Source organism: Manis javanica, chromosome 17 (assembly GCF_040802235.1).
Source record: "Manis javanica isolate MJ-LG chromosome 17, MJ_LKY, whole genome shotgun sequence".
Taxonomy (NCBI): domain Eukaryota; kingdom Metazoa; phylum Chordata; class Mammalia; order Pholidota; family Manidae; genus Manis; species Manis javanica.
In genome coordinates this window covers 12,476,241-12,504,005 of record NC_133172.1, presented here as the reverse complement: position 1 = coordinate 12,504,005, position 27,765 = coordinate 12,476,241, and the positions used below count along the sequence as shown (strand labels likewise).

The window sequence follows — 27,765 nt, the reverse complement described above, 5'->3', positions numbered from 1 at the left end:
GAGAGTGAGGCAGGGCAGGGCCGCCGGTTTATTTTCCACAGGAGGTAGCGGGTGGTGGCAGCAGAGGCACCTGCCCCAGCCGCCTCAGCTCTTGGAGTAACGCCTCTGCAGTGATTCTCGGTAGAAGCGGAAGACATGTTGTGAGGCAGCCTGGGCTGCAGCCAGGCACTGCTGGAGCTGGGAGGGAGAGGGGCTGGTCAGTGCTGAGGGCCAGCCCCACGCCACACTCAGCGGGGCTGCCCCCGGCCCCATTTGATTCTCAGGCCCACACTCCGTGAAGCCGGTGGGGAGGGGATTATTCCAAGTGCATTTGCTTCTTTCCCATTTCATGGGCTTTCTTAGAGGGGATAAGAGCCACAAGCGCTGTGACTCTAAATAATCTTGAAAGCCATGGCATCTGAGACCCCAAATCTTTACAGCCACACATTCCTAGATTCATGGAGGTCCAGGTTGGAAATGCTTTTGGAGACCATCTGACCCAAGAGTTTCCAAATTCTGTTGTAAGACCTGGAATTCAGGGAGTTGCATGGCTTTGCACTGAAAGCTGGGGGGCCTTGAGGTGCTCCCACCTCCTGATTTTAACGTGAGCTCTTTTCCTGACTCATAAACTGGGCTTCCCTTTAAAATTCCTAAAAGGTTTCTGTGCTACAAAGTCTGAAAATGCCTGCTCTTTACAGAAGAGATGTAAGGGGCTCTCCTTAAATATCTGAGCCCAGGGCAGAACTGAGACAAGACCTTGTGCCAGGGGGGAGGGAAGACCCTGGGGGCCACCCCCAGCTCCATGCTGGTACCTCAGCATCAGAGTAGAGACCCTTGGTGGTGGACATCAGCAGCTTCTGTTCCACACTGTCGAGTGCAAAGGTCAGGACTGCCCGGGCCTCCTAACGACAAGGGATAGAAGACCCTGGACTTAAGATATGACCTTGGCTGGTCCCAAAGAGGGGACTTTTTCACAGCTAGCACTTGCATATGAAGTGTAGCTGACGTAGGACCCCCTAATGCTCTCTTCCTCTCATAGAACTGTTCCCCACTTCATTCTGAGGGGGGCTTCCAAGTAGTTTTCCTGCCCTGTGGGGAAAGCCAGATTGCTGGTCATTACCCATCAACCTCTCAGCCCTCACCTTGTCCTGCCAGGGCTGGAAGCTGGCAAACTCTTTCCCAGACTCCCCTGCCACCTAAGTTCCACCGGTAGGAGACTGGGAGAAGGGAAAGCTGCATCCGGGTCTGTGCTCAACAGAAGCCAGGTACCTTTGCTGCACTCCGTACAGTAGCCATGGAGTTGGGGTGGGTTCTGGACTCCAGCAGCCAGGACAAAGCCAGGACATCTTCTGTGCATCTAGAACTGCGACAGCATCTCCACCAGCACAGAGCAGGAGCTGGCTAGAGGCTTCTAAGTCTTTGGGTAGCACCCCTTTTTCCTTTCTGCTCTTTCAGTTCTTCCAACACGGTTATAGCCAGTTCCTTGCATTAAATGCCTTCTGAAATACTCTGAGTGGTGTCTTTCCTGCCTGGCCATGACTGTTACAGTACTGAGCAAGTAACTCCGCATAACCAGGACCCTAGGACACTGAACTTGAGCCAGGGAGGAAAACCCTCTCCTCTTCTCTGCTTTTTTGATCCTCTTAAGAGGGAAGCATGGAGCTTTAGGGGCCAGTCACAGCCTCAGGGAAGATGCTGGCCAGAGAAGGGAGCTCATGTGCAAAGGGCAGGGACTGAGAGGCAAAGCAGCACACCCTGATGGTGTCTGAGGCCCTCGCTCCAGCTACACCTCTGTTCTGAGTTTGGTGCTCAAGGTCAGTACATTCCCTTTCTGCTTAAGTAGGTCTGAGTTGGGTTTCTAGCATTTGCCCTGAGAAGCAGAGCAGAGCTTGCCAACTGAGGCTGACATGGTTCCAGCCTGTCCTGGAGAAGTGAGGCAGTGTTTGTGGGTGACCTTCCATGGCCCTGGCCTTCAGACCTACCTTTTCTTGCTTGACTGTGGGGTCCAGCATGAGGGTCCCATCAGAGTCCAGGGCACAGGTGACCCCACAGAACAGGGCCCGCATAGGCAATCCTGCGTCCACCAGTGCCATGCAGGTGGCGTTCAGGCAACAGGCCAGGAGCTGGGTGCCACAGGGGGGGTTAAGAAGCATTTCTACTGTAGGGCTGGCCAGCAAGGCCTGCCCATGCCTCCATCCACCCTGCCAGCGCTCGCGGTGGATTTCACTAATCAGTCACAAGCAGGCAGTGTCGCAGTGGTTCTGAGTGGCTCTGGGATCCACCTCTCAGTTGTGTGACCTCAAGCAAGGGACTTCCTTCCTCTGAGCCTCAACTGGCTCATAATACATATATGAACTGAAGCAGGTGCCAAGTGCCCTCAAGGACAACGGAGGGCAGAGGGCAGAAACCTTCCACGATCACGTGGGGAGGCAGCGACAGAGGCAGAGCAAGGCCCAGGGTCTGGAATCTAGCAGGTTGCCACTACCCAGTGACAGACTGAGGAGCTATCGCCCTCAGGGAGCGCACGGTCCAGGGAGAAGGGTGCCTGTGGCAAGGTCCAAGGGGAGCACAGGCCTGGAGTCAGACAGCAGGCCCTGCCTCAGTTTCCTCATCTTTCCTTCCCAGGCCTAGCAGAGCAGGTAAGGGCCCAGCTTTACAGCCAGTCAGTACCCCCTCTGCCACTGCCCCTCCATATATCCCATGTGAAACGGGGTCACAACAGCCCTTCCCTCTTGCTGTCTGTGAAGTGCCTGCCCAACGCGGGGCCATGTACCAGCGAGGCCCTCTAGAAATGCCAGTCTCTGGTCCTCAGCCCCAGCCTCTCTCGCCCAACCACAGGGCTCTTTCTAGTTCAAGCTGCTGATCAACTGCTCTGCTGGCTCAGGGTTCCCCTGGCATTGAGCCTTAAATCCAAGTTCAGGGTCAGAGTGGTCAGTCGATGGTACAGGCTCTGCGGTCAGACAGGCCTGGGCTTATGTTCTGCCTCTGTTGCCTTCCACTTGTGTGACCCTGGGCAAGTGACTTCCCCTCTCTGAGCCTGTTCTCTTACCTGAAACATGCGGACACAAGAACACCCACCTGCCAGGGGCCTTGGGATCAAGTCCTGGCTCTGCTAATTACTTGCTGTGCCTTAGTTTCCTCATTTGGAACCCAGGGATTATAATGGCACCTGCTTCTTATGCTGTGAGGATTAAATGAGTTATTATGTGTAAGGTGCTCAAAACAGTGCCTGGCACAGAGCACGCACTCAAGCTGCGCTGGCTATTCTTCAACAAGTGGGTGCCTGTCGAGTGTGTGAAGGTCTTCTGGCTAGGATAGGATGTACACGTGGCCACCAGCAAGGGAGGCAATCAGGGACATTCTGGAGGACTTCCTGAGGAGACGGCCTGTGGGAAAGGATACCGAGCCAGCATCACTGATGACCTGCAGCACCACGGTGATGGAGGTGCGGGGGTGCAGTGCCCCCAGCACCACGGCTTCACACGTGTTCCGGATCAGCCGCTCCCGGCTCTTCTCAGCTACGCCTGGGGAAATCGGGGTGGGGTGGGGCTATCAGGCTCTTCCCCTCCATCGGCTCACCTTCCTCCATATGCCCACCCAGGCCCTCTGGAAAGGGCCTGCATTCTTAGCCCAGGCTGGTGCAGGACCCCGTATAGATGACAGAGGATCCCTGGTGGGGGGAGGCAGGGCCTGACCACCACCCACCACCCCTGCCCCCTCCATCATCTCTCCTGGGAGAGGAAAATTGGGGGAGGCCATGCTGCTGCCCATTCCCACCCACGGTGACCCCAGGGGTGAGGCGGACAGAGGGGAAAAGGGCCAAAAAACAGGCCAGAGGAAAGAAGAGGAGATGGAGCCAGGCATGAAGAGGGAGGACAGGAAGACTGAGAGACTCAGAGGCAGAGAGTTGGAGAAAGAGCTAGAAATCGCTGAGGGGAGAATGGAGACTGGGATGGAGGTGAGGGAGAAGTAGGGCAAGAGGCCCCAGGGAGCAGGACATCTGGAGAGCCAGCTGGGCCCAATTACCAGGCAGCCCGATCTTCGGCCTCAGCATCACTTCCAGGGTGGCCTTGTTGAAGATCTCTTTGCTGACCTTCACCTCGGCTGGCCCGTACACGCCTGCCAGGACGGAAGTATCCCCTGGGGAGACAGTGTGTGAGGCCTCACCCGCATCTTCCCTGCCTCTGGGGCCCGATGCATGGCACCTACTAGTGTGGGCACTGAGGCGATGGCCAGGGCTCCCCATGAAATCCCCACCCCGCCCAGTGTTTGCTGGCAGTGGTTCTCCAAGCATTTGCTTCCCACTGCTGCCTCTGCTTCCCCATCAATAAAAGGGGGATAACAGTACCTCCTCCGTAGCATCATAAGGATTAAGTAAGTTGTTCCATGTAAAACACTGAGACTGTGCTGAATGCACAACAGACTTTAGCTAATATTATTAACTTTAACAGGAAGTTCTTCTTGAGAGCTAACCTTCCTCCCTATTACTGTAGCTGGTCTCAACCTCTCCTTCCAAAGCCTCCCTCAGTCCAGCTCTCCTTCCTCAGGTTCTGCAGCAACGAGACCACCTGAGCAATGGATACATATCTGGGGCTGGGTCCTGACTCTTGCCTTCCCCTGAGTGGCTAGGAACGGGGACAGGGTGGGGTGAGGAGGTAAGACCTGGCAAATAAAAGCCTGGCTGCTAGTCCTGTCCACCGCCTCCTGCTCTGGAACCTTGGCTGACTTTGCTCACTTCTCTGGGTCTCAGTTTTCCCATCTACAAAATGAAGTGACTGGATGACCCAGCAGCTTCCAAATTTTTCTGATCATAACTCCCAATAAGAAGTGTATCTTACGATGGGATACAACAGTCATGCACATCTGTGTGTGTGTAAATGCAACAGACCTCACAGAACAGCTCTCAACATTACTGCTTTGACGAACTCTGGTATTTTTTACTTATTCCAGTTAAAAAGAACCACTATGGGTATCTAGTATATGAGAACTTACTGAAATTATTGGAAAAGGAGTATTATATTAAAATGAAGAATGATCTTTATTTAAAACTAAACTGCATTTAGTTCAATGCAACAGGTATCTGATCAGTCTTCTCCTTATTAATCTGCAAAGAGTAAGAGTTTAGGTAAGGGCGACTGTGAAACTCCAAGCAATGGTGTGGCTCTGTGTCTTATAGTTTCCTCTCTTGCTTTTTATCATATTATCCTGTCGTCCACTTCAGAGAATGAAGTGCATCTGTGACTCAAGTCTCTGCTTCCCTCCCTCCCACCCTGAGCCTCCTTTCATAATAACACCAAACTTACTGTAAACGTTTGATCTCACCGACTCCCACCTGATCTAGGACTTTGCATCTCCAGATACGCCCTACATTTCATAAATATATTCAAAGAGTTTCTTTCTTGCCTCCTTGTCCTTAACCCACAAATACTGTCAAGTCTCCCCACCACTTGCCTTTCCCCTCAAGCAACCGTCCGCTCAAGATGTTTCCCTCCGAACAGCTTGAAATGCTCGTGGATTTTCCCATTCTCTCTTCAGCCTTGCCTCATTCTCCCTTCGCCCAGAACTCCCCCTTAGCAAAGTTCTTAGTAAGAGAGAACCAATAGCGTAAACATCCAACAATATAAACTTAACCCTCAGGCCACCTGATCTCTGAAGATTCTCCATCACTCCCTTCTTGACTCTGTTCCTTCACTATTGCCCTGTGGTTTTCTTCACTATCTTTGAAGAGGTTTTCTTCTGCTTTTCTCCATGGGTTACTCTGTCCTTCTAGAATCATGTCCAGCCCCATGTCTCTCACAGTGATCTCTACAATGTTTATCACCAAATCCATGTCTCCAAATCCAGCCTATCCCCTGAGCATCAAAACTGTATTTCCAGCTTATGCTGGGTATATCCATCTGAATGGTATCTTAAAAATATATCCCAAACTGAATTTGTTTCCAACCCCCTCTCATCTTTGAAGCCACTCCTCCATCCTCAATTCTGTATCTCAGCAGTGGCACCCCCACAGCACAAAATTAAACAATCTTCTCTATTAAAAAAAAAAAAAAAAAAAAAAGAACCACTAATGAAAAGCAGTGGTTGTCAACCACGGCTATATGCTGGAATCACCGGGGAGATTTAAAAGATATGGATGCCCAGGCCCCACCCGCAGGGAGCCTAACTTCACCGCTGGGGAGGGGCTCAGGCGCTGGGAGTGTCACAGCCCCAGTAGGCCTTTCTAGTGTGCAGCTGTGCATGAAGAAATGGCGCTGGAGTCAGCTTCAAAACGTTGGCTGGCCATCAGATCACCGCGGCGGTCACAAATGCAGAGGGACCAGCCTTCGTAGGTGTGCGGTGGAATCTGGGGCTCTGATTTCTTAAAAAACTCACCAGAGATTCTGAGGACACACTTATGAGGGCTCCCCTTGCTTTGGGATCTTGGGGCTCTGGGATTTTAGAACACGGGCGGGGCTAACTTTCTCAATACTTCCTAAGTCTAAGAAATGCCAGGCATCTGGATTTAGCAAGAGAGCTAAGCCTGGGGGAGGGTGGGGTAAGGTAACCAGGTTGGCACGTTTTACCTGGAGTTAGGGGGTGGGGAGGAGCTGCCCTGAAGGGGGAAATTACCCCCCAGAGTAAGTTCACACTAGGCTCTTCATTCCTGTTTCTTGGATGAGCTGCCTGTGGTCAGCTGGGCAGAGACCCTCCTTCCCTCCCTCCCCCTCCAGACCCGACTCCAGCTCCTCTCTGCAGCATTTCTCTCCTCTCTGCAACCACTTCACCTTCAACTCCCCACTTATCTGCTCCTCTCATCGCCACACCCGAAGAGCTTTCTCCATTCACTGCCTCTTCTCCCCACTGACCCCACCACTCCACCGGAGCAGCTCTTGACAGTGTCCCCGATAGCATTAGTCCGGACTGCCAACACACAGGTCTATTCCGTCCTCTCAGCAGCACCGGCGCAGTGGGTTGGCCCTCACAGCTCAGACACGTGCACCTCTGGACCCTGGGTCACTGCCCTCTCTTGGTTTCCCCCTGCCTCACTGGCTGTTTGTTCTCAGTGTCTTCTGCTAACTCCTCACCAGTGAGAAGACCCAAGGCTTACTTAGTTCCTGGAATCTCTTCTCTTTTCCATCTACACTTACTTTCTGGCGTATTTCATTCACTCAGTAGCTTGAAAGACCATCTACAGCCAGAGGATTCCAAATTTAATGTCCACACTGGGTCTCTCTTCTGAATTCCAGACTTGTATGTCCCACTGCCCAGTCCACACCGCTTCTGCAATGTCTACCAGGCACGGCAAGCTTCACGGCCCAGACTTTCCTCCTCATCTCCTCCCAGCACAGCTGATAGGAAAAACCTTGCGTTACCCGAGCCTGTCTCACACCCCCAAAACAAAGCGTCCGCAAATTTTGTTGGCTTTACCTTCAAAACACACCCGGAATCTCACCACCTTCACTGCTTCCACTCTGGTCTCAGCCACCTTTCCCTCATACCCTCCACAGTCAATACTGGAGCCAGAGATTTTCTGTTAAAATATATTCAGATCCTGTCCTCCCTCTGAGCAAAGCTTCCAGTGATTGCCTCCCCTTCAATGCTGTGCAGCCCTCCTCACCTTTCTAACCTCTTCCTTGCTCCAATCACTCATCTTCCAACTGTTCCCTAAACACACCACACAAGTTCTTCCTTCCGGGCCTCTGTCCCGCTGTTCCCAGGCTTGCTTTGCTTTTCCTCCTGATACCTTCGGAGTTTGCTTCCCTACTTTTAGGTCTTTATCTAACTACCACCATCACTGAGGTCTTTCCTGATCATCCTACTAAGACTAAGACGGCATCCCTCCAGGGCACACTCTCTTCCCCTTTCCTACTACATTTTTTTCCCAGAGCATTTTAGGCTGTATTTCACGGAGTTATCTTCTGTCTCCCTGACTAGAATGTAAACTGTTAGGGCAGGGACTTGAAAAAAAAAAGCTTAATTTATGTATTCTTAGTGCCCGGAAGAAATACACATGTTCAGTGAAGGAATGAGTGAAAGGTTTTGTACCCAAGTGAGCATTTATCGGGGTGAGTCTTAGGCCTATCTCCAGAAGAATATTTACCTGGGTCAGGGAGTTGAGTCTCATTTGAAAGGTATTTAACTAAGGGAAGGAGATTTTTTTTTTTTTACCCAATAGGTAAGACCTGCCCAAATCTTAGGAACATTTACTCATATAGAGAGATGTGTATCCCAGTCAAAAGGGTATTTACCCAATTGGTGGGGTGGGGATGGAACATCACCCTCAATCTGAAAAGTATTTACATGGATAGAAGATTTGCCGTAGTGTAGGGAATATTAAGCCAGGGGCGGTAATTTTCCAGTGTACGAAGTACTTATGCAAAAGTACAGGTTGTTGCCTAAGCCACGGTGTGTGTGTGGGAGGCGGAGGTGGGGGGGAGAGGGGTACCTAGTCAAGGTAGATATTTTACCCTAGTGTGGAATCTTCTCCTATTCTAGATACTCCTTCTTATGGTGTCTGTCCCGCTCCTATTCTGAAGAACATTTACCAGGGTGGAGATACCTTCTTCCTTCCAGTCGGAAGGGAGAGAGAAGCTGTCCCCTGGCGCATCCATCTAGGCAAGAACTCCATCAGCCCAGCAGGGCCATTTACCAGCTAGTATCAGGGGAGGTGGCACGCCTTATAACGGTACAGTGTAACCGCTCCTTAATACAAATACGACCTAGGTGAACGAGGCCCGGGGTAGTATTTACCTGGGTCGACTACCTACCTTGAAGGAAAGAGGCAGAGCCATCTGGCCGAGACAGCAAGTTCTGCTCGCAGGCAAAGTGCCGGAGACTGCAGCCGGGGGTCCGAGGGTCGGATTCTGTTCCAGACTCATTGCGGATCTTGGCGTCAGCCTGCATGGTCCCCCCGCACCGCACCAGAGCCCACGTGCAGCCAGGACTGCCGCTTCCGAGAAGAGGCGCGCGCCTGCGTACAGGCTGTGTATACAGTGCGCACGCGCCTAGAGCGAGGGTTGTGGGGACTCCGGGTTCAGCGCCCGCACGTGTCCCTCCGTTTACTAACAATCTGCCCCCCACCCCTCCCGCTTCGCAAGTGCAAGAAAGCCATTGGAGAGTAGAGATGAGGGGGCGGGCCTTGGCCTGGGCTCGTGCTACCCGAGGCCCCCGGACCGTAAAATCCTGAGGCGCTGGCCAGGTTGCCTTATTCTTTGCCTGTTATAGAGATCACGATGAGGCGATCCGAATAATTTTGGGGAAGCTAGACTACTTTATCCACTCACCTATGTGTCCTAGAGACCGCAGGACTAGTAGCCGGTGGTTTCTTGAGAGGGTGGTGCTGGCATTTGAGTCAGGCACATGAAGGGGCAGCCCTCAGTCAACCCGCGGAGAGGGGCGGATCGCCGAGGGGTTGTTGGCCAAGATGGCGCTGGCGGCTGCGGCGGCCAAAATTTGGGGGCCGAGTCGGGGCTTGCGCCAGGCTGGCCTCCTGCTGCTGCGGTGGTCTGGGGCTCGGGGGCTGGCTAGATCTGTGAGTATCTGGAGACACCGCGGAGTTTTCCTCAAGGGGAAATAGCGATGTCAGCGCATCCTCAGAGTGCTGGGACTCCGCAGGGAGAGGAGGGGTGTCCCAGAAGGGGCCGTGGCTGGCAGAGCCACTCGGAGAGGACACTCAGGGGGAGAAGTTCCACGTCCTGGGAGAGGAAAAGCGAGCATCTCCTTTGTGGGCCCTGAGGGAGGGAGACAACTTACTGGGGAGGGGAGGGGTGCTCGTGAGTTGCCACCCATCCCCAGGGGAGGCCTTTTCCCTCAGGGGTTGGAGAGTGAAACTGCCTTGGTTAGGGGGTAGTTTCTTCTCGGTAAAGACCCCCATCCATCATCCAGGAGAAAAGAGAGAAAAGTTCCCCGTTCCGGGGTTTTTATACTTTTCTGTGTATCTTTGGTCCTTTGCTACAATTCTGATTTTAAAATAAGTTGTTTAAAAAAGTCATTTGATCCCGTGTCCTCTGATCGAATGCCAGGCCAGGGAACTTCTCTATTTGGTCACTGTACAGAGGAGATGAACCGAAAATACTTGTTGAATTAATGAGGGGAGATGAGGGAGAGGGGTCTGGATAGGGCACTTTATACACATTTCTTGGAAACACTTGAGAAATGATCCGCTTGTCAAAAGGGTCAAAATCTCTTTAGGTTGATGCTGTTAACAGTGAGTAAGCTCACGCTGCAGAAATCTAGCTGGAAGCCTCTGTTTCGAGGGAGAGAAGAGGCTGGCTGCAGAATAGCTATGAATTAAAATTTCACAGGTAAGAGTAGTGGTTTGGGAATTGAGGTCTCAAGCTAGATCACGTGGGTTCACATCCTTAACCCGCTTCTTTCCAGCCGTGTACCCTTGGGCAAGGGGCTGCTTCTCTGGACCTCTCTGTACAGAGGAGCCCATGTTCTCCTCTGTAAAATGCTAATGGTGGCCTAATAGGGTTATGAAGAAACAAATATGTAAAGTGCTAAGAAGTGGACCTGGTGTTTGATAAGGGCAATAGGAATGCCGGCTGCTGTTGAAAGTGAGGGTGGAGGGCAGGGACAGAAAGTGACCGTGGAGATGGGGAGAGGAAAGGAGGTGACTTTGGGAGGGCCTGCCTTGCTGAGGGCCTTGAAGGAAAATCTGTCAAGGTCTAGTGGGGCTGAGTCTGACCCTCTGGTCCTAATCCATTAGCAAGGGAAAATAGAATCTGAGGGAGGAAGCTTCTGAGCAGGGCAGAGACAGAGGGTGAGGAGGATGGGCCTAAGAAGGGAGTCACCTGAGGCAGGTAATTGCAGAAGGGTTGTTAGATTAGAATGGGGATGGGGCAATCTCCTGCCATTAGGCTGTTTTGGGTACCTTTATTGGATCAGTAAGATCCTGCACAGCTGATCTCAGTCCCAAGAGTCCATTGGCTGGGCCTGTGAGGTGGGAGGTGGGCAGGACTGGGGCAAAAGTAGAGAAAAGTCATTTATGGCTGATTAGATCTGTTTTCTTCCTGGCCCGGTCTCCCTATTCCCCCTCCCTCTGGACTCCCCCCGTCTTCATTTTTTTTGGTGGGGGGGCAGGGAATGGGAAGGAGGAGGATGTCTTTCAGAGTCCCTATTATTTTAGTTATATGTGCTTAGAGTCCCTGTTTTTTCTTCTCCACTTTTATTTCTGCCACTTGTTCTTTCTAAGATTGAAAGAGAGACTTTGAGTGGAGGTAAGGGTAGTGGCATTTAGTCAAAGATTTTAGACCAGGGACCGTCTACTAGAATATTTAGTGATGCTGGAAGTGGGCTATCTCTGCGCTGTCCCGCGCAGAAGCTGCTAACTACACGTGACTGTTGAGCACTGGCAAAGTGGTTAGTGTGACTGAAGGACTGAAGCTTTCGTTTTATTTCATTCTAATGAGTTCAGCCCCAAGTGGCTGGTGGCCATGATATTGGATGGAGCAGTTTTAGCTGGTCAAGGGGAGACTAGAGATAGTGCCTTGGGGGAAGGATGGGAGGCTGTGCCCCGGCAGGCAGCTGGGTCCCTGTCTGCTGGCCCCTTTTGTCATGTGCCCTTGACCGAACATCCTCTTGCCCTGGGGGCGTTTGCCTGACTCCACCTCCCTTTCTCCCCCTGCTGCTCGCTGATGTTGTCAGGGAGGAGAGGAAGGAAACTCATTGTCAAGGAGTTCGGAGTTATTTTCTCAGCCACCACCCCAAGAAGCAAGTGGGACTTCGGCCAAGTCACTGCACTTCTCTGAGCTTAGCAAGGGGGAGTGACGAGAGGCCCTACCCCGTGGGAGTCGGGAGCATCTAGAGCTGGGCCTGCATGAATTACCAGTGATGTTATTCTCCGACCCCAGGCCAGTGCGGGGGTGGTGGGGGTGAGGTGCTCTTGAGGCCTGTGCAGTGCCTCCTTGGATGAGCCCCTCCCACCTGGAGGCCTTTGTAGGGATGTGGTCTTTTAGGCTTGGCTGACAGGCCACTTCCTCAGAGAAACTTTCTGGACCCCCATTGCCAGACTCCCTCTTCAAAACGGGGTTACTAGTAGTACTTCAGTCAAACAGATGTGGTGAGGATTAAAGAAAATGGTTCTTAATGATGTGCTTACTTCACCTTCCATGCGCTCAGTAAGGCCTCAAGAAATGAGGGCTGCTGGGACAGTAAGATCTGCTGTGGCCATGACAGATGCAGGGGAAGGATGTCCTCCCTCGGGGCTTTCCGCCTTCAGTCCTGGGAGAGCACAGCGCTGCTCAAGTCCCCTGGCCTTCGAGGCCCAAGAAAGCCTGATTCAACTCTGCACTTCCCAGGTCTCCTGGAAAGGGAAGGGGCGGCCACCGATGAGGCCGCTGGCCATCCTGAGCTGGAAGCAGGGCCGGGACTCAGCTCTTTGCGCTGTGAGAGCAGAATGCCTCAAACCCCAGGAGAAAGTGGGTTTTGGCGGCCTTTCCTGTCTAGGGACAGGGGACTCAGTGGGTGAAGTGGAACCATTCACGAAGCCTTCCATGGCCGGAACCCACCTTTCTCTTCAGCGTCCCCAGGTAGGACTGGTCAGGCTTCATATGCCGACATCACCACTCATCAGCTTTGCGGCCTTGGACAAATCATGTAACCCCTGTGAATCTTGGGGCCACCTCTGTGTCACGAAAGTGTGACAGTCATGCCCACCTCACCTGGGCACTTTGTGGGTTTGGTGAGCACTGAGGCCCGGAGCTAGCTGTTGATGTTAATGGGCTGCAGCCTCATCTGGTGGCAGATAGACTATACTGGGCCCTACCCATGTCAGAGGGGTATCAATGTGCCATGACTGGTGTGGACACAGCTCCTGGACTTCTGGTTGCTTTTCCTGTGTGTTGCGCAGACCAGCAAACAACCAAAAGAGACCTTGAATGTCTGTGTGGCCTAGGACTAACTGTAGGTAATTGGGAGTGATCAAGGCACCCACTTTACTGGACACACACTACAAGAATGGGTGCAGCAGTTAGGGATGAAGTGGAAGGTGTGGTTTCCAGGGTGCCAGGCCCCTCTTTTGCCCCAGAGCCTTTTGCATTTGACGACCGACACGTCCTTCCCTCTGGCCTTTGCCTGGCTCATCCCTGTTTGTCCAGCACCTCAGCTTAACTCCTCTAGGGAGCTCTTCCTTTTCCTCCATCTGCTGCTGGTAGTGAAAGGTTCCTCTTAGAGGCAGCAGGGGCTTTATGCCCACCTCACCACCAGCCTGTGAAGTAGAAATTCTTACTGTTTCCACAACGGGACACAGGCTCAGGGAGACAGTCTCTGCGCAAGGTGACAGAGCTGGAAAGGGACAGAGCCTGGATTCAAACACAGGCAGTTTAGCTCTAGAGTCCACATCCCGCCCTGCCCTGTGGTTAACCACTACTTCCTGCCTCTGAGTTTGCCCCTCGTGGTCATTACCTAGTGTATTTGGTGTCTATCACCAATCTCTTCCTGTCATCTCCAGCCCTCTGTTCAGGGCCTGACGTGGACTAACTACCTGTTTGACAACATGTGTCAAATCCACTGGTGCGTCTGTTAGGTGCCAGGCACTGGGCCTAGTACTATCCATATATCACCTTGTTTAACTCTCCTGACAACCTGCAGGTGGGTACTCAGCCACTTAGTCACACAAGAAACTGAGGCTCAGGCACTTCAACTTACACAGCCAGGAGGCAGTGCTGCCCCGTTCTGTGCCCTTCCACCTTGGCATCGTGGAGAGTGATTCTGCAAGGGGCCACCCCAGTACCCTCTGGGTAGACCAGCCCCCCGAGTGGGCCCCTGTTTCCTGTGTGGTGGGAGAGGACATGGCTTCAGGGCTCTTTGTTAATCTGGATTGCCGCTGTCTTTACAAGTCACTGGCTACCAGGACAACATCCCCCACCACCAACAAAAAAAAAGTGGGTGGAGTCGCATCCTTTCTCTGCAGGCATTTTACACCACCTCTATAATGGAGCATTTTCTTAACATCAGTCACTGTGCTGAGCCCTTTGCAGGGCCCACTCCCAGAGCCAGCACATTGGAAATTACTGCAGCCTCTGGGCCCAGGAAAGACAGGGCAGGGCTGGGGCCCAACCCGAGTACAGGGAGTGCCAAGCTGTCCTGATAGCAGCTCTCCAGCCTCGGAGCCAATGGATCCCTGTGACCCTGTCCTCCTGACCGTAGCCTGCAGCCTGTGCACATCTCTGTGGGGTGTGCTGGGGCTGCCACCTTCTGGCACAGTCCCGCCTGGTGCAGTCAACCCCTTCCCCGCCTCCTTTCCCCAACCCTCTTCCTAAGTGCCAGTTGCTTCCCTTTCCCCATTTCCTCACTTGCCTAGATTTTGTTTTTTTCCCTTCTACTAATTTTGAGCACCTAATACATCCCATGCCTGCACTGAGCCCTGTGTGTGTCTTAGGAACTTTTCATAATAGCCTTATGCATCCTTTCGACAGACAAGGAAATTCACAGACAAGATGTTTTGCAGAGGGCTGCTCAGTGAGCTGAGAGATTGACGCTCAGGTCACTTGGACTCCAAAGCTGGAGAATTTTAACTGCTCATTCATCCGTCCACTCAGTATTGCCTATTGTGTGCCTGCTGTGTAAACTGACCTGGATGTGCTGTTTGCCTTCCTGGAGCCTGTGATGTGTGTGGGAGTCAGACACGCGGCCACAGACTCCTCTGGGTGGACAGAAAGTTTTGGCCACGTGAGCACTCAGAAGGGGAGGTGCGACTGCAAGTTTGGCTACTTCCTTGCAAGCTGAGGGGGAGTTTCCCGTGATGTTGTCAGGCCTGGACCTGCCATTGGGAGGGTGATTTCCTTCATTTTCCCATAACCACAAACGCAGATAAACACAGATTTTCATGCTCTCCTGCTAGCACCTTGGATGGCTTCTTTGTGGCAATTAAAGGGGCGTGCACTTGAGCACGTGTGAGCTCCAGCTCATGGCAAACCCGGTCATTCTTTAGCTCCTATTGGAAGGGAAGCCACAGGTGCTGAGCTCAGAGGAACCTGGTGGCCAGTAGGAAGTAAGGGTGTAGAGGTATGGAAACCAGGCCAGCAGTGGCAGTGGGGGTCAAGAGCATGGGTCGGGGGTATGAGTATCAGCCCAGCCTGCTTTGGAGGCCCAGTTCTGGCTGACTGGTGTTTGACTCTGTGGCCTGGTTGCGCACTGTTTTGCCTCCCCGAACGTCAGTTTCCTCATCTGTGCAAGGGCAACAGTAAGCAATCTCTGCCTCACAGACGTGCTGTGACGGCTCAGTGGGATTGTGCGTAAAGAGCTCCCCTGGCACCCAGCAAGCTTTTAATAAAGTGTCACAAGTGTTGCAACACTGAGCCCAGGTCAAACCTACTTGCTGAAGAACTGAGACATGGAAATGGCCCATGTGCTGTCGTGCCTGTAGGTTTCTCAAGGGCTTTCCCAGCCCAGCCTCCCCCAACCTAGGGCTCTGTGGTGCTGTCTGCAGGGGTCCTCTAGCCCCTCTGAGTTCCTTCGGGGTTCGGCAAGGGACCTGCCGTTCCTCACTTCGTGCCTTTCACAGGTTCTGTGGCCCCGGCCTCGGAGGCTCCCTCCCTGACTCGGCTCTCCAGTCCTCAGGGAAGCCTGGTTCACTATCTGCTCTGCCCTAGCCCCAGGGCTTCTCATGTGGGACTGTGTTCAGCAGCTGTCTTCCCTGGGCAGCAGGAACAGGTGTCTTGCCTCTCTCAGGTCTCTAGCACAGGGCTGGGAACAAAGCAGGTGCTCAAATATTTGTTGACTGCGCCAGTCTGGGCTTGCCACAGGGGGTTAGGGCTGGAGTGGAGAGGGCGTGGAAGCATAGGGGGCAGTTTGCCCAGTGATAGGGGAGAAGCATTCTGGTAAAGGAATGAGAGCAGAGAGATGGCGGTAGAAATGATCATCAGTTTTTGAGTTTTTATTATACAACTTAGGAGTACTCTGCTAACCATTATATACACATGATCTCGTGAGGTGCTGTCCATCTTACAGATGAGAAAGGAGAGGCTGGTGGGGGGAAGTCACTTTCCCATGGTTACCCAGTAAGGGGGTTGAACCCTGGCAAGCTGACTCTTAAAAGCGCATGACTTCCACTGTTCTGGGTGGCCTCTCTGTGGGAACGTGGTCACTAAAGAGCCCATCTGGCTGGCTCCAGGGCCCCATGCCAGGGTCAGTGTGCCTGTGGTATCAGTGGAAAGTTGAGAAGGCCTGTCTGTGGCCAGATCGGGAGGCCTTGAAGGCTTTGAATGCCACAGGGAGAGGCTTGGGCCTCTCACAGTAATAGTGGCCACCAGTTCTTAAGCTGCCTGACACTATTGAGTCCTGTAATCTGTACAGCAACCCTCTGGGATCGGTGTCACTATTTTCACTGCAGTTTTGCAGATGAGCATCCGAGACACAAAGATGTTCTAATAACTTGCCTGAGGTCACATGTTGAGCAAGTGGCAAAGCTGGGGTTCAGACCCTGTGCACCAGGCCCTGGAGTTCACCGGAGCCCCAGTGGCTTAACTACCAGGCCATAGTGCCACCATGGGGTTGGGCTGGCGGAACCTCCACTGCTCCTGACCTGGTTCGTCCCCTCCACCAGCACCCCCAGAGGCAAGAGCAGCACTTTTCATCCCTGGATGACAAGCCCCAGTTCCCGGGGGCCTCAGCAGAGTTTATAGACAAGCTAGAATTCATCCAGCCCAATGTCATCTCTGGAATCCCCATCTACCGTGTCATGGACCGGCAGGGCCAGATCGTCAACCCCAGCGAGGATCCGCACGTAAGAGGCTGCCCTCGCCCCGGTGCCGCCCCTGCCCAGACCCCTTGCCCGTCTCCTCTCTGGTCCCAGCTGCCCCACATCTGTCTGTCTCCATCTGCAGCTGCCCCAGGAGAAGGTTCTCAAGTTGTACAAGACCATGACACTGCTCAACACCATGGACCGCATCCTGTATGAGTCCCAGCGCCAGGTGCGTGGGGCAGGCTGGGTGGGGGGGCAGGCTGGGATTATTTGAGGCTTCCCTACTTGTGTTTGGTAGGCAGTTCCCCAAAAGACAGTTCCCCAGGAGGGGAGGGTGGAATGGGGATCCTTTGCTTGGAGGTCCTCAGAGTTCCTGAGGTTTGCGTGGGGCTCTGTACAGGAAGGGTCCTGCTCAAGGGTGGAAGGATGTACCAGGTCACTACAAATAGCTCTTGTGTCTGGGGGCTTGGCTGTGCTGGGAGAGGGCAGGCAGGAGAGGACCTGGCATTCCTTCCTTGGGAGCTCACAGTCCTGGCACACAGGGACCCTCACTGCCTCTTGGAGTGCCCGTGTCACTTGGGCTGGGATCTGGGTTAGTATCAGCAGGCAGAAACCCAGTCAAATCAGTGTCAACAAAAGGGATTTATTGACTCAAATAACTTAAAGTCCAGAAGGTTCTGTTTCAGGAACAGCTGGATCCAGGGGTCTCCGAAGAGGTTATCAGACCTGTTTCTCTGTGTCTTTCTACTCTCCTTTGCCGTGGCTTCTTTGTTCTCAAGCAGTGGTGGTCTCTGGCAGCTGCAGGCTCATGGAGAGGTGGCAGGGGAGGGGCTCAGAGTGGGGCTCTGGGGCAGGACAGTACATTTGAGGTCCTCGTTCTGTTGCTTCCTAGCTTTGCGGCCCTGGGAAAGTGGCTGTGCTCTCAGGGCCTCAGTTTTCTCATCTGTACCTACTGTGTGGGGCTCTCTTGAGGACTGAGGGCGGCATATATAATGGTCTTAGGAACAGCAAAACTGGCCTTCAGCCAGCACACAGTGTTAGCTACTGATCGTGACCCTGCCAGCCTCGAGATTATTTTCCTTCTTACTTAGCAGTGGAAAGAGGATGTGTGCTGCATAATGTTCCAGCCAAAGGCTCAAGACTGGTGTTCATTGGCTGGGCCCCTCAGCTGCCTTGAGCCACCCCTGTGACTGACTGGCCAGGCGGGAGCCGCATGCTCAGCCCCAGGACCAAGGGAAAAGGGGAGTGGGGTCCGTCTCAGGGGGTGTGGACTGGGAGCGGGGCACAGGGGTTCCTGCTAGGAAAGGGGAGAATGTTGGGCGGGTGGGCCTCCGATGTCCACGGCACCTGCTGAGCAGGAGTGGGGTTTGGCTCAGGAGTCTGCATTTGTGTCAAGACCCTGGGTAGTCCGCTGTGGGCTATAGTGTGAGGCCCGCCGGCTTGCAGGACAGGACTGAGCTGACTCCCATCCACCGGAACACACGCATGAGTTTGGCAAGATAGGGCAGTGTCTCCACCCTGACCAGATCCAGTCGGGCCTTTCCGATTCCCCCTGCCTCCCACTCCCCCATAGCCTTGGCTCCCTCCCTGCCGCACCTCAGCACCAGGCCAGGCCAGGCCACTCCTCCCTCACTCCTCCACACGTGCCCGGGCTCCTTCCTGCCCTTGTGTTGGCTGGGCACACAGGGGCTGTGGAATCTGACAGACGGTCCCATCACAGCTGTGACTTTGGGCAGGTAATTTTTCTTGTCTTTGCCTGTTTCTTCAGTTTGTTAAAAAAACGGGTTAAAAAGACAATCTGCCCTGTAGAGTTGGGGTAGGAATTCTCCATTACCCAGCACTTAAAGCCAGTTGCCTTTGGCTGACACAGAGCAAGCTCTCAATAAGATCAGCTCATCTGCCAAAGTTTAGCCCGTGTCAGCTAGGATTATGTTCAGTTGTAAGTAGAAGGCCTTCCCCAACCCTCCCCCCTCCCACCCCAACACCAGTCCTAACAAAAATAAAAGCAGTAGTTGAAACAGATTAATAGTTTTTTCTCTTGCATGAGAGAAACCTGGAAACAGGTGATCTGGGGCTGCTATGGGGGCTCCACAGTGGCACTGGGTACCCAGCATTGGCTTCTAGCCTCAAGGGCTACTTGTAAACCAAATAGCTGCTGGAGCTCCCTCTATCACATCTCATTCCAGGCAGGAAGTAGAACGAAGGTGGAAGGTCAGACGTGGCATATCCCAGTGTTCTCTCCACACCTGCCTTTATGGAACTTTCTCGTAGTCCCATCCAGTAACACCTCACTCTGTTGGTCGCTCCTAGCTACAGGGGACACACAAATGTAGTCTTTAGTGTGGGTAGTTGCTGCCTGCAGCAGCATGGGATCTCTGTTAGCAAAGAGGACATGGGATAGGATACTGGGGAGGCAACCGGGAGCCTCTGCTGCCAGCTCAGCTCCTGTTTCTTCAGGGACCCATCTCAGGCTCCTCCCCATGCACCCTTGATAGCTCTGCCAGGCCCTTAGCACCCATCATCGGCCCACTCAGCACTGGGAAGTCAATTAACTTCTAATTGGCTCCCCGCTTAGAAGAAAGTTCATCTGGTTTCCCCACTGGGAGAGAAAGCTAGGCCTGCAGAACATGGGATGGGGCAGAGGGGGGCCTGCAGGTGTTGGCCCAGGCTGTCTCACTGCATGTGGTCCTGGGAGCTCAGTTTTGTCTCTATGCCAGCAGTTTCCAATTATCTTCAGCCAAACTTCACCTCTTAGCCCCAGATCTACTTGGCTTCTTGCCCTGGATGTCCCACACCAAAGACAGCCTGTCCAAACCTGAGCTGGGCATCCTCCTCCCAGACTTCTTCCTTCCTGCCTTAGGCCATTTCTCAGTGAAGGGTGTGACCATCCACACATGTGCCCAAACTGGAAACCTGCCTCTCGCTATCACTCTCTCCCCTCTTACTCACTCTGTCCCTAGGTATTTAGTTAGAAATCTGACCTGCCCTGTGCCACGGTCAGGAGCCCAGACCTCCTATCTTTCTGCTTCACCATGTGGGTGAGTTGGCTTTCATCCTCTGCTTGCTGCCTCATGTTCACAAGGTGGCTGCCACAGGCCCAGGCTTACGGCATGTGCAAGGCAGAAAGAAGGCTGGCACCAGCTACAGTAGTTTTTTTATCAAGAAAGCAAAAGCAGACTTCCACCTAGGTCCCTGGCTAGAACTGTGTTCTGTGGTCCCTCTGGCTGTAAGGGAGGCTGGGAACCTGAATATTTGGCTATTCCAGGCTCTGGGATTAGGGGACTTGGAAGAAGGGAGTCAGCCTGGAACCCAGAGTAGCCAGGCAGCACAGTCTGCTGCTCCCTGGCACCTCCCTGGCACCGCTGACTCTCCTACTCAAGACCCTCCCACCTCCACTCCTCTCTCTGCCTCCCGCCACCACCAGGCCAGGCCACCGCCCCATCCCAACTGGCTCACTGCGTCTGCTCCCTCCATTTCCTACACAGCAGCCTGAGAGACGTTTCTAAAACACTGCTCCCCTGAGGAAGACTGTCAGTGGGCTCCCGCCATTCTCAGGGTACCGTCCAGCTATACCGTTGCCTGCCTTCTGGGCAGTGCCTAGCCTGCCTCATGTCTCTCCAGCCCTCCCCATCCCCCTCTGGCCTCATGGCTTTTATTGTTCTCTCCGCCTGGAAACCGCCACCTGCCCCCACCTCTGCTCAGCCCAGGCACTCGCCCTGCTGCCCTCCGTGCTGGGGCGGGCGCCTCCTTCGGCTTGCCACCACACACCCTGGCTGTAGCCAGTCTGGCAGCTCCTCTGTGTAGGCAAGAGCCGCAGTGTGGCCTGGTCCAGAGCTGGCCTGCAAGAAGCATCCATCGATAAATGGAGTCATTAGAGGTTGGTCAGTATTTGGATGGTCCTCTGCTGTTGCCCAGCATAACTGAGCCTGGGTTTCTGGACCCTCCTCCACCCCCAGGGCCGGATCTCCTTCTACATGACCAACTACGGCGAGGAGGGGACACACGTGGGCAGCGCGGCAGCCCTGGACAGCACAGACCTGGTGTTTGGCCAGTACCGGGAGGCAGGTATGTCTGCCCGTGGCCAGGCCTGGCAGAGCGGATGCCAGAGCCCTGGGTCTCTGGTCCCCAGCCAGGCGGGTCAGGCCCAATCCTTCCTGGTGTGAAGGGGAGGCCGGCTTTAGTTACCCCGTGTACTCTTCTAGGAGAGGCCTGGCGCCAAGGAGGCCCTTAGAGTTGGAGGAAGAACTTTCTGAGCAAGAAAGAGCCAAGCCAGGCGGTGCTGTGGTCAGGAGCCTCTGCTCCTGACTGCTTCATGCTCTGCTTGTTACCAGCTGTCAGATCTGGGGCAAGTCACTCCCCTCCTCTAGCCTCGGTTTCCTCACCCCCAGTGTAGAGAGCACGGTGGTATTGTCCCCCAACACTGAGGGCTGCTGGGAGCACGCGGTGAGGGCCAGCCTCTGGCTGCGCATGTACTGCTGGGCTCCTGCCCATACAGTGCAGGCCCTCCGGGCCTCTCTCCTGGTGCCGGACCCTTCAGGGGGCAGCAGCAGGTGGGGGTCCTGCCTAGTGTCTGAGTGAGTGAGTGGGAGGTTGGAGCTGGCCCAGGAGCTGTGTGTGAGGGTTCCAGAGTGGCTGTGGGAAGGGAACCACGCTGGGGAAGCAGGGCGAATCATGACCCTCCCTCTCCGGTGCTGCAGTGCAGGATCTTAGGCAGGTTGTTTAAGTGCTCCTTGCCTCAGTTTCCTCATCTGTAACGGAAGACAGTGAACCTCCCACGAAGGTTGTTGAGAGGATTCACTGGGCAGGTGACACACAGCCCTCAGCACAGGGCCTGGCATGGGGTCAGCTCTTGAGAGTTGGCTCTGTGACAGGGCCTTTCACAGGAGGCAGCAGCTCTTGGCCAGGCTGGCTGTCCAGAGCCCTCCCTGGCCAGCACGGTCTCCCAGGCTGCTCTTGTCCCATCCACTCCCCTCTTGCTGCATCAGATGCCCCACCCCCACGCACTTAGGAGGCAAGTGGCCTGTGATAGTCTGTGGTTGCGCAGCATTAGATGTCCCCGGACACTAGGTCATGAGCCAGGCCCCTGCTGGGTCAGCCTCCCACCTGTCCCAGTAAGGGGCCTCTGCTGAGGGCTCCAGGCAGGGCCAGTGAGAGCCCTGGTATCTCAGGCGTAGCTGGGTGCTCCACACGGGCTGCTCGGCTCCCTGCCACCTCTGCAGAGGCGAGGCCTCGCGCACCAGGGTCGCGGTTCTACCTGCTTCACCAGGGCAGCTGCAGAAGGGGGTCTGGCCCTGATGCGCAGCCCCTTGCCTTGCTCCCTCAGTCCCCCATGGAGTGGGGGCAGAACAAGGGTATGTGGAGCAAGACTAGCGCTTGCTGAGCTCTTGAATGCCAGGCTGCTGCCGTCAGTGCTGGAAGCTCAGAGGCTCTGCCTCATTTCCGCTCGCAGCACAGCTGGGGCACCACTGGAGCAAAAGCAGGTTGGGACTCAGCTGCCTCCGGGAATGTCCCAGCAGCCGTGAGGCAGGCTCCCGGTCCCTGTCAGAGCCGGCTGGTAGGCAGCTGGGGTCAGAGAGGCACTGTCTTGGGACCCAGGCCTTGTGTCCCCGAGGGTGGGGTAGGAGTCCTCCCTGGAGTCAGCCCTGGCCCCTTACCACCTGGGGCTGTTTGGTATAAACCAAGGGATGTGTGTGGAGTGCTCACTGGCACTGGACAGGAAGTGATACTCAGAAATAGGAGTTTGAGAGGCAGCAAGTGTCCATCTAGAGCTGTAGCTCGCACTGGACCTGCGTTTCCTGGTGCAAGTCAGAGCCACCTGGGCGTGGGGCCTGTGCTTCTGTGTTTGTAGCATCCCCTGTGCCCCTGCCCAGTAACTCTTGTGGGTGGACCTCACACTCCACTGTGAGGAAGCCCGGGGCCAAGGTTTTGGGGCAGTAGCTCAGGCCCTCCACAAGGCCCCCTTTCCTGCTTCAGCCCGAGCGCCTCCTCTTTTATCTTTTATGTACAGCCTGGCCATATTGTATGTGAATTCGTATTATGTCCATTGAAGGGCGTGACAGAAGATTCCTAATAAAGTTGTAGTAAACATGAATGTTGAAGTAGGTAAATAAAAGGTGAAGCCAGATGCCCTTCAACCCTAACTTAGATTTCCAGTGCGTAAGTCAAAGCTAATTGTCCCAGAGATACTAAACTGTGCTTTTGATAATGTCCCAATGAAGACACTCCTTTAGCTGATACACAGAAGTGCTGCCACCTCACTTTCTCAGCATCAGCCTTGAATGGTGAGTTTTACATCGTGCCAGCTCTCTACTCTGCCTCTGAATGGTTGTGTGCAGTGGAGCCAGTCAGGGTAGATCCCCTCCCTTGGTTTTATCATCTGTAAATGGGAGAACAATCCTCAGAGGGTTGTTGTAAGGCTCAATCAAGTTAATGTCTGAAAAGTGCTCAGAATAAAGGCGCCTTCCTGGCATGTAATATTATATTCAGATTTGTAGTTACTCAGGGAAGATGACTGTCCTGTGCACAAAATGTGACTGCCATAGAGTGTGACTCCCACTGCATTTGCACTTAAGGGAAGGGTTCTGCGGCAGAAGGATTTGGCATTGCCCCGCCCTCACCCCACCAGCGCCGCTCATTACTGCTCAGGCTCTCGGAGCTGCCCAGGACATCTCTGACCCCAGGCTTGCCCCTAAGGTGTGGGTGTGACCACTGTCCCCCTCTTCAGGTGGGACAGGGGGGGTTGTAGCTCACCCCAGGACCATCTCAACCCCCTCCTGCCCTCCAGCCTAGCAGGCAAGGCCCCTCCACCCAGTGCGGTTCCCTGCGATGGTGATTTGGGCGGCCACCGGAGATTTTACTTGAGGAAAGGGTTTTCCTGCCATGAACAGGTTTGAGTATTGCTTGTCTGGTGAGCTTGTGGCTCATACTTTCATTTGGTTCATATGATTATATTTTTTGAGTAATGAAATTTGTTAAAATGGAAATCAGGTAGTTTCTTAAAACAAAAAAAAGATTTTGCCCTCTTCTGAAAACCTGGGACCATCCGGCTTCCCTGGGGAGCAGTCAGTCGGTCTGAACAGAGGCCTCCCTGTTGGGACAGGCCTGTGCTTTCTGCCCTGCCCACCTGGTTCCTGGACCCTCCTGGGCCCCGGGAGCATCCAAGATCGCCCCCCCCCTGCTCTAACCTAGCTCCTGTACCATTCAGAAAGGGACGTGGAAGCCCCTGATGGGCTGGCCTGCCTCTGGCCCCCACCAGGCCGACTGCTGCCCCCTCCCCACCAGGTGTGCTGATGTATCGGGACTACCCGCTGGAGCTGTTCATGGCCCAGTGCTACAGCAACGCGAGCGACCTGGGCAAGGGGCGCCAGATGCCCGTCCACTATGGCTGCAGGGAGCGCCACTTTGTCACCATCTCCTCTCCGCTGGCCACGCAGATCCCGCAGGGTGAGAACGCATGCCCTGGCCCTGTGCACGTGGACCTGCTTCACACCCCTGTGCAGGCCCCAGCCCTCCTCATCCCTTCTGGGGCTGCCTGGTTGGTGCCAGGGCCGGAGTGCTGGTCTGGGCTTCAGACTCTCAAGATGCCCCGTGCGGGAGCCCCTTCAGAGGCGGGCTCTGGTGGTGCCCTCGCTCAGGCAGGCTTGAGCCTCTGACCACATTCTTGACTCCCACACTTGTGCTCACCCTGTTTGTCTGCTTGCAAACATAGCCCACTGTGCGTGGCTGAGATGATACTGGATTCTTTGCCAAAGCCCACCTGCTAGGTAGTGAGAAGAACGTGGACTCAGATTGCGGATCCTGTGGCTCCAGAGCCCAGATTCTCAGCGCTGGTGCTGCTCAGCCTCAGTCCTCAGAGTCCAGCTCCCCTAAAGCTTCCTCTGGAAGCCCACTCGCTCCAAGCGGTTGGTGTGGCTTCTGTGAAGGTGACTGCCCAGCCAGCAGACCCACCAGAGGCCAGGCCTGCACCCACACAGCGTGGGGACCACGGGACCAGGCCTTCCTCTGGAGCCTGCAGCCCGGTTGAGGGTCAGTTGGGGCTACAGCTCTCTCTGCTCCCAGGCAGCCGAGATACAGGAGTTGATGTCGGGGGCTTAGCAGAGCACCCGGCTCTTCAGAGGGCCCCCGTCATGTCGGCGCCTAGCGCTCTGGGGATGTGGAGCAATTCTGCCTCCAATGTGGGAGGCAGGCAGGGCAGCTTTCTGGGAGGAGGTGGCATTTGTGCTCAAGGTAGGTAGGATTTACATAAGGCCAGCCCCTGGCCCTTACCTTGCATTCGGGTGACCAGACAAACCCCAGCTCTCTTGGTGCTGCTGCTGTCAGTGGGGAAGATGATCAGTAAACAAGGTGAAGGAGCAATGCCCGGAGCAGGTTGGGTCCCTGTGAGAGGGAGGGGGACTGAGGGGGCAGGTGGGGGCAGGCTTTGTGAAGGGACGTTTCACTACCGACCTTGAGATGGGGGAGGGACTCATGGGGATCCGGAGGCAGGTGTCTTGATGTGTGTGAGATGCAGGAAGCAGACCTGGGGGGCAGGTGTGAAGTGTGGGGGTGTTGGAGAGAAGGCGGAGGCAGGGAGAGTGGGGTGCAGACTGGGGCTTGGCCTCTGTCGGGGGTGGGAGGTAGTGGCTGTGGTGGAATGCCTCACCTGGCTCACATTTTAACAGAGGTTCTGGCTGCCCGGAGGGCACCAGGTAGAGGGTGACCAGGCTGAGGTGAACGGCCTGTGGAGAAGGGGTCAGTTCTGGCTCAGTTTTGATGGTGTGGGTGTGGGGCATGACGGGATTAGGGGTCAGAGCCAGGCCTGAGCAATGAGTTGGAAGGACGGCGCTGCCACGAGCCGGAGGGAGGAGGTAGGGTGAGGCCGGGAGGGCAGGCCTGACCTTCGGCGGGGCGAGTGAGTGGAGAGCTGCCTGCCCACGCCCGCTCACGCCCTCACTCCGGCAGCGGTGGGGGCAGCCTATGCGGCCAAGCGGGCCGATGCCAACAGGGTGGTCATCTGTTACTTCGGTGAGGGGGCAGCCAGCGAGGGGGACGCCCACGCCGGCTTCAACTTCGCCGCCACCCTTGAGTGCCCCATCATCTTCTTCTGCCGGAACAATGGCTACGCCATCTCCACGCCCACCTCGGAGCAGTACCGCGGGGATGGCATCGGTAACCCCGTCCCCCGCAGCCCACCCTCCTCTGGTCTTTGCCTGGGGGCTGCTGGTTTGCTGTCCTCTCCTCCCCGCGCGCTCGTCGTCCTCGTCTGAGCCCTGGGCCTGCCCTCTCTGCCCCCACAGCGGCTCGAGGCCCTGGGTACGGCATCATGTCAATCCGAGTGGACGGCAACGATGTGTTTGCCGTGTACAACGCCACCAAGGAGGCCCGGCGGCGGGCCGTTGCAGAGAACCAGCCCTTCCTCATTGAGGCCATGACCTACAGGTGCTGCGTGCCCATCCGCCTGCAGCCCTCACAGCCACCAGCTTTCGCGTCTTCCCCCACGGATCACTGCCTCCAGAGTGTGGCCCTGCCACCCCGTCCTGCACCCCTTCCTTGCCTATTCCATCCCCGCCCCGCCCTCAGTCCCGCCCCTCCCCCGGCAGGATTGGGCACCACAGCACCAGCGACGACAGCTCGGCCTACCGCTCGGTGGACGAGGTCAGCTACTGGGACAGGCAGGACCACCCCATCTCCCGGCTGAGGCACTATCTGCAGGGCCGCGGCTGGTGGGACGACGAGCGGGAGAAGGCTTGGAGGAAGCAGTCCCGCAGGAAGGTGGGAGCCGACGCCCCGTGGGGGGTCCTGCTCTGGGGGCTGCCTCAGGGAGAGCCTGGCAGGATGGAGAGGCTGGGATCTGCGGGACAACCCGAGTGACATTGTTGAGCGTGGCCGTGCATGTGTGGCAGTCCCAGCCCGTCTTCCTGGCTCAGTGTTTGCCCCCTGCTCCCTCATATTTGCAGGGGGAGGCAGGGGACCACTTCAGAAGGTGGTCTGAAGGTTAGATGGCGTAATCTGCATGCAGGGTGGGTGTCCTGCTCGACCCTGGTGTCAGGCAGCATGGAGCATCCTGGCTCTGCCCCTAGTGGCCCATCTTGAGCACGTCCCTTCTTTGTGCTTCTGGCTTCCTCATCTCTGCTGCTTACCTGCCTGACAGGCTGAAACAGCTTCTCCCCTGAGGCCGGTGCCTGGTCCTAAAGGTGGATGTGCGGGGCTTGGGACGTGGGATGTCAGTCATCACCACTGTTAGGATGATCATGCCCACTGTCCAGGGGCACTGTCTGGGTGTCCACCTGGGTAGGAGTCAGGGTGCTGGGTGGGAGGCCAGCGCCCGCCCATCATCCCACGTCCACCAGGTGATGGAGGCCTTTGAGCAGGCGGAGCGGAAGCCAAAGCCCAGCCCCAGCCTGCTCTTCTCAGACGTGTATCAGGAGATGCCTGCCCAGCTCCGCAAGCAGCAGGAGTCCCTGGCCCGTCACCTCCAGACCTACGGCGAGCACTACCCCCTGGACCACTTTGAGAAGTGAGGCCTGCTCACCCCACGCTGCTCAGACAGGCAGCCCCACTCTGGGGGCTGGAGGGAGCTGGCAGACACCACGCCCCTCCGCACCCAGCTCCTGCCAGCACCCTCAGGCCAGGCTATCCTCCCCATCCTTTTTCTCTAGGCTGTTATATCGGGCGCTCTGGGGGCCCCCTCTTCACCTGTTGTCACAACGCCTTCCCCCAGGGCTGGGCAAGGGCTCCTGTGGGACTAGAGACCCCTCTGGGCTGGGGGTGGACAGGCAGTCAGCGTGTGGAACCTACTCCCAGGGAGAGGTGCTCAGCAGGTAGTGAATAAACTGTCTCTGCCTTTAGCTCAACCCCTTGTCTGTTAACTGCACTTCTGGATGTGGAAGGAGAGTCGCACGTGACTGGTTTGAGGCCCGTTCCCTGCTTCTCCACTTGAGTGAAGAAGGCCAAGGCCGTTCAGATATCTGCTTCCCCCGGAAGTTTGAGCAAGCTGGAAGGGCAGTGTCAGCGACAGGAAGTGGGGGCGCTCCAGAGATGGTCTCCTGCTCTCCCGTAGAACAGGACAAAGCTGATGTCCAGCAAGGTGACCAGGAGGCCATCGGAGCTGGCTCTGTCCAGTAAGGGTCAGGAGTGTGAAG

At 55.3% G+C, this 27,765-nt stretch overlaps 2 protein-coding genes across 6 annotated transcripts; one reads left to right on the top strand and one right to left on the bottom strand.

The window, feature by feature from the left end:
• EXOSC5 (exosome component 5) lies at positions 1-8,948 on the bottom strand. Of its 4 annotated transcripts, XM_037013983.2 has the most exons (7): positions 8,727-8,944; positions 4,006-4,119; positions 3,382-3,503; positions 1,962-2,102; positions 1,249-1,336; positions 792-881; positions 1-177 (listed from the first exon to the last, which is right to left on the bottom strand). In XM_037013983.2, the coding sequence occupies exons 1-6, from the start codon at positions 8,860-8,862 to the stop codon at positions 799-801; spliced, it is 684 nt and encodes a 227-aa protein (XP_036869878.2). In that variant the 5' UTR covers positions 8,863-8,944; the 3' UTR covers positions 1-177; positions 792-798. The 4 variants fall into 4 exon arrangements, with proteins under 4 accessions (XP_036869878.2, XP_036869879.2, XP_073081733.1 ...); XM_037013984.2 differs by lacking the exon at positions 1,249-1,336 and having other exon boundaries at positions 4,006-4,098; positions 8,727-8,948; XM_073225632.1 differs by lacking the exon at positions 1,249-1,336 and having other exon boundaries at positions 8,727-8,943.
• Positions 8,949-9,332: 384 nt separating this feature from the next.
• On the top strand, positions 9,333-27,477 carry BCKDHA (branched chain keto acid dehydrogenase E1 subunit alpha). 2 transcript variants are annotated; one of them, XM_017640292.3, is made up of 9 exons: positions 9,333-9,490; positions 16,508-16,687; positions 16,788-16,874; positions 20,602-20,710; positions 23,927-24,088; positions 25,586-25,792; positions 25,921-26,062; positions 26,224-26,395; positions 26,974-27,477. In XM_017640292.3, exons 1-9 carry the CDS (start codon positions 9,383-9,385, stop codon positions 27,142-27,144), a joined length of 1,338 nt encoding a protein of 445 aa, XP_017495781.2. In that variant the 5' UTR covers positions 9,333-9,382; the 3' UTR covers positions 27,145-27,477. The 2 variants fall into 2 exon arrangements, with proteins under 2 accessions (XP_017495781.2, XP_073082562.1); XM_073226461.1 differs by lacking the exon at positions 9,333-9,490 and adding an exon at positions 10,172-10,262.
• The last annotated feature ends 288 nt before the right edge of the window (positions 27,478-27,765 follow it).

Coding starts and splice junctions, on each gene's coding strand:
- EXOSC5 (XM_073225632.1), bottom strand. CDS start 8,862: ATGCAGGCTGACGCCAAGATCCGCAATGAGTCTGGAACAGAATCCGAC. Junction 4,120..8,726: donor CTCTGCCTCTTTCCTTCAAG/GTAGGTAGTCGA, acceptor CTGTCTCCCCAG/GGGATACTTCCGTCCTGGCA. Junction 178..791: donor GTCTCTACTCTGATGCTGAG/GTACCAGCATGG, acceptor TCTCCCTCCCAG/CTCCAGCAGTGCCTGGCTGC.
- BCKDHA (XM_017640292.3), top strand. CDS start 9,383: ATGGCGCTGGCGGCTGCGGCGGCCAAAATTTGGGGGCCGAGTCGGGGC. Junction 9,491..16,507: donor CTCGGGGGCTGGCTAGATCT/GTGAGTATCTGG, acceptor CCCCTCCACCAG/CACCCCCAGAGGCAAGAGCA. Junction 16,875..20,601: donor TGTATGAGTCCCAGCGCCAG/GTGCGTGGGGCA, acceptor CTCCACCCCCAG/GGCCGGATCTCCTTCTACAT.